This window comes from Pundamilia nyererei, unplaced genomic scaffold (assembly GCF_000239375.1).
Source record: "Pundamilia nyererei isolate P.nyererei 1_Seehausen unplaced genomic scaffold, PunNye1.0 scaffold00010, whole genome shotgun sequence".
In the NCBI taxonomy this organism is placed as follows: Eukaryota; Metazoa; Chordata; class Actinopteri; order Cichliformes; family Cichlidae; genus Pundamilia; species Pundamilia nyererei.
This window is the reverse complement of record NW_005187411.1, coordinates 5,539,238-5,543,352: the sequence shown is the minus strand read 5'-3', so window position 1 is coordinate 5,543,352 and position 4,115 is coordinate 5,539,238. Positions and strand designations below refer to the sequence as shown.

Sequence of the window (4,115 nt, the reverse complement as noted above, 5' to 3'; positions counted from 1 at the left end):
AAAAATATTATTATTTGACTTGTTTTCAAGTTAAAAACTGACTTGTTTTATCCTCTAAAAACTCAGAACATTGGACAATTTAATTAGGTTTAATTAAATGGCTAAAAATGGTTAAAACTGGAAGCCGTGCAAAAGCCTTTCCTTTAAAGACGGCTCACCAACCACATTTGCAAACCATTTCCTGACACTGTTTTTATAGTACTCTTTAAATCCTATAATAAAAACAGAGAGAGGGGGAATAAGTAAGGCTACCAAAAGCAAAATTAAAGCATTAGCCATGTGCTAAAAGTGCATGAAATGCTTCTGTCACACTACAAACATAGCTGCAGTGTTAGGTAATGCTCCGAGTCTCTTGGACGTCGCTTGGTGGAATCGGGGGCATGGCAAAAACGGGGCTGGCTGAAACCAAACACCCCTGGATTACTGAAGCTTGCACAGATGCGATGTAGCTGAAAGTGGCCAAGCAGCTCAAGGGGAGGGTTATTATGAACCGCTATTTTGGTGATGCAGCAAAAAGTTGCCCACTGTTGAGATGATACGTGCAGAATGCCAAAGTACTTTTTGCCAGTCCAAAAACAAAACATGCATGCTCAGGCATTCCCCCCCTTTCCAACCACTCTCCTTTTCAAACACATCCATGCGCGAAGGCGAGCATATCTGAATCCCTGGAGTGTAAATTCAGCCTTTGTTGGCTTCCACTGTGGAGCATACCTGTGATCGGAGGGGGGTTGCGCTAAAGCTGTATGTGTGCATCTAAGAGTGTGTGTCTGGGATGAAATGACATTCCCAGCCATAAGTGGATTAACTCCAGGGCCCATCACGACTCAAAACCTCGGCCTGATCAAATGTACCGAGGGACAGATGCCCGACCTCCAGGAGTTTCCAACATCGGCCTCTGTCATTTTTCAACCTTCACCTTTTCTGCAGACTTGAACAATGGCCTGCACATGCTCTGTGCACAGTAAGTGTGAAACAGATACCTCTAACTTCCCAGTGCGTCTGCAGTGTATGAGATAAATGACAAAACACGCCGTGGTGCTTACTCTGAATCTGTCCTCCCAGGAGCTCTGGAGCAGCTGGATCATCTGGAGAGGGTTCCCCTGCTCCAGAATGACTGTGACTCTTTCGGCCTCGCCTTCTCTTCCTCCTGGGCCCCCAGCACAGTGACCCTTCAGCTGCAGAGTGGAAAATAACTAGGTTAAGCCACAGTACAATACAGAAAAGCAGGGTAGATCATGCTACTGTTTGTTTTTTACATTTTAATTCAGAGAAAGCAACAGGTTAAAGTCTCTTTAAGGTTTTGAGCAAAGATTGCATACAATGTGTCATCAAGCTCGCTCTAGCAGTTATGACTTGTGATAAAAATTTGAAAAATTACATTATAGCCAAGAGAATCCAGCACATCTCTGAAATGAATCAACTGGGCTGTCACACGGCTGCAGGACACGAGAAAGAAACCCCTGGGTTTAGCTCAAACTTCTTCTAAATTGGGCTGTAATGGTTTGAGTGAATAAGCGCCAGGGGGTTTCAGATGCAACCATGGATAGTAGAGGAGGACAGAGTCACATTGTCTGCTCTCGCTAAACTGGACCCAAAGGTCAGAGGAGGGTCACCGAATTTAATTTAATTAGATGGGAAGGCCCTGCAGCAACCTTTCACGCAGCTCAGTGTGTGTGAAACAAAGGAAAATGTGAGCTGTAGTACGAGGATTATGGAAAATCTTCACTTTATCCAGTTTCCCCAGCTGGAACGCTCAGAAGTCAACAGTAGCCTCTGAAACTTCATGGCCTTTAAATAAACACCGAGAAAGACGCAGACTAAACGCTGTTTTAGCACTTGAACTTGCAACTTAACAATTTAAACTGATTAAAAAACAAACCCTCAAAGCAGAGGGAGAGGAAACTTTACCTTAATGATGTTCGGATGCTGGAGTCTTTGGAGAAGGACCATTTCTTTCCTCAGCTTGAATGAAACGAGTTCGCGACATCCCCGAGGATCTTTAAAGTCCTCCACGCACTTCCCCATGTCTATGCCCTGCTCGTTGACGAGTTTCAGCGCCACAGGCTCAGATTCCCCGGCTAGATTCACTTTGACAACCAGCTTGGTGTATCCCGATCCGAGGATCTCCACCGCCTGCATGTCGGCTAGGGAATCACAACCCATTTCATCCAGATGCGCTTTCCCGGAGCCAACTGTGATCTCATTCCACAGACTGTAATCCAAAGTCGAGTCACGCTGGGAAAAACTTTCTCCTAACAGTCCGTTTTCATCATCATCACCAACACCAGGTGAAAGCAGCGGAATAATTTCTTTTCGCCTCTCGTTGAGCTGGTGAATCAGCGCCTCGCGGAGCGAGGCTAACTCCTCGTCATCACCAGAAGGTGCGGTGGAAAAGTGCGAGATTCTTGCTCCAAACTGCTGCACGCTGCTGATCAGGAGCGTCACCAGAACTGAAAGAACCACGAAAGCCAGGAGGGCAGCCGCGCGTAAAGAGTTGCCCATCCCGGGCATTTTCACTCTGATGGCACGGCTACAGCTGCCAAGACGCACAGCCGCCGGCGGAGGTAATCGCCCTCTCAAGTGAAAGGGCTCCTGACTTTCTGCAGGAAGGAACGATCGGCTCCTTGTTTCCACCTCCCTGGGAACTCCCTCTAGAGGTGTGTCCTGCCGGCTAGTAACTTTACACCCGCCGGACAGCTTTGCAGGAGAGCTCGACCTCGCGTTGTCACACAGTGTGGCTGATTTTACAGCAGCAGTCATGGAGTTAATCTGAAGAAAGTCATGAAAAGTAATGAAAATATTTACTTAAAAGACACAAGAAAAGAAAACAAGTTGAGAGTATAGAGTATTGAAACGCGTAGATTTTATGTATGGAATGGCACTAAAGCATATACCTCAAATAAACAGACAACGCGTAGGGTACTATAGGCTTATTTATTGATTTATTTATTTTCATTATAATGGTAAAAACAATTCAACCACTTACACAATCTGCCCAATAGGTGGCAGCAAAACACCTTTGTGTTCCTACTCACAGAAACAACAACGTGTTTCTATCAACTCGACGATGAAAATAAACAGACACGCACTATTTTCTTCTTCGCTCTTTGTTTCCACGCCATATTTTAAGCCATATTTCTGCTTGCATCTCTGTTTTGAGCCGAATGTGTTTGGGCAACAGATCTCGAAACAGCACTGAAGCTTTAATGAAGCGTTTCCCTTCCCGTCCCCGTTCACTGGCAGAAATCTGCCACAGGAAATTACCATGGCTGTCACCTCAGTACCAGCCTCAAGCCAAACCCTCTCATTATACATGTGTGTCTGGTATCCAGTACAAGTCTGTCAGGCTCTGCATTATGTGGGTATTTGTGTGGCTTTCCCCCCACCCCACCCCATTGTGTGTGTGTGTGTGAGAGAGAGAGAGAGAAAGTGTGTGTGTGTGTGTGTTTTTGTGGCATGCTGAGCAGTTAAACTGTAAGTTAATCAGTGCCTGAAGTCAACAAGGCATTAGCAATGTCAGCTGCCACACAGGTGGATCAGAAAACTCCACGCCGGCGGGCTTTTGTTCAATGTGAGGCCAGCGATTCACAAACACAAACCTGAACACTAAGTTTTTAAAGACAGATCTTAAGTCAGATCAGATTTAAACAGCCGCACCCCCTCATCTATGACTTTCACAGTTTGTTTAACCTAGTATGAATCAGTGCTGACCATCATGAATCACTTATAACAGACATAAATTGGGCCACGCTTTCAGATTTAAAGCCGTAAAACGAGACTTTTCATCTCTCCTACAAAACTTTCTCACAGCCTCTTTTTCTTGATCTTTGGCTTTCTTTCAATAAATTATTCCCTTCTCCCCTCTCAGTGGTGGCCTCTCACAGACAAGCACCCACTGCCATGATTCATATTTATAACCAGATCCAGACCAGCGGCCGCCTCATTAGCACACTTTCACACAGGTCTGCTGTGTCACAGTCACTCCTTTCTTTTTAGTCTGCTGGGCTTTGGCTAGTTCTCTTCTCTTCTCTTCTCTTCTCTTCTCTTCTCTTCTCTTCTCTTCTCTTCTCTTCTCTTCTCTTCTCTTCTCTTCTCTTCTCTTCTCTTCTCTTCTC

General features: G+C 45.4%; 1 protein-coding gene across 1 annotated transcript in view; it reads right to left on the bottom strand.

Moving 5' to 3' along the window:
* The window catches only part of pkdccb (protein kinase domain containing, cytoplasmic b), a 9,128-nt gene extending 6,513 nt beyond the window's left edge, over positions 1 to 2,615 (bottom strand). Inside the window, exons 1-2 of the mRNA XM_005723948.1 lie at positions 1,909 to 2,615; positions 1,044 to 1,175 (exon numbers count right to left, since the gene is read on the bottom strand). Coding sequence (XP_005724005.1) covers positions 1,044 to 1,175; positions 1,909 to 2,511 — 735 coding nt within the window. The 5' untranslated portion in view covers positions 2,512 to 2,615. The remainder of the gene's footprint in view (positions 1 to 1,043; positions 1,176 to 1,908) is intronic.
* Positions 2,616 to 4,115: the final 1,500 nt, after the last annotated feature.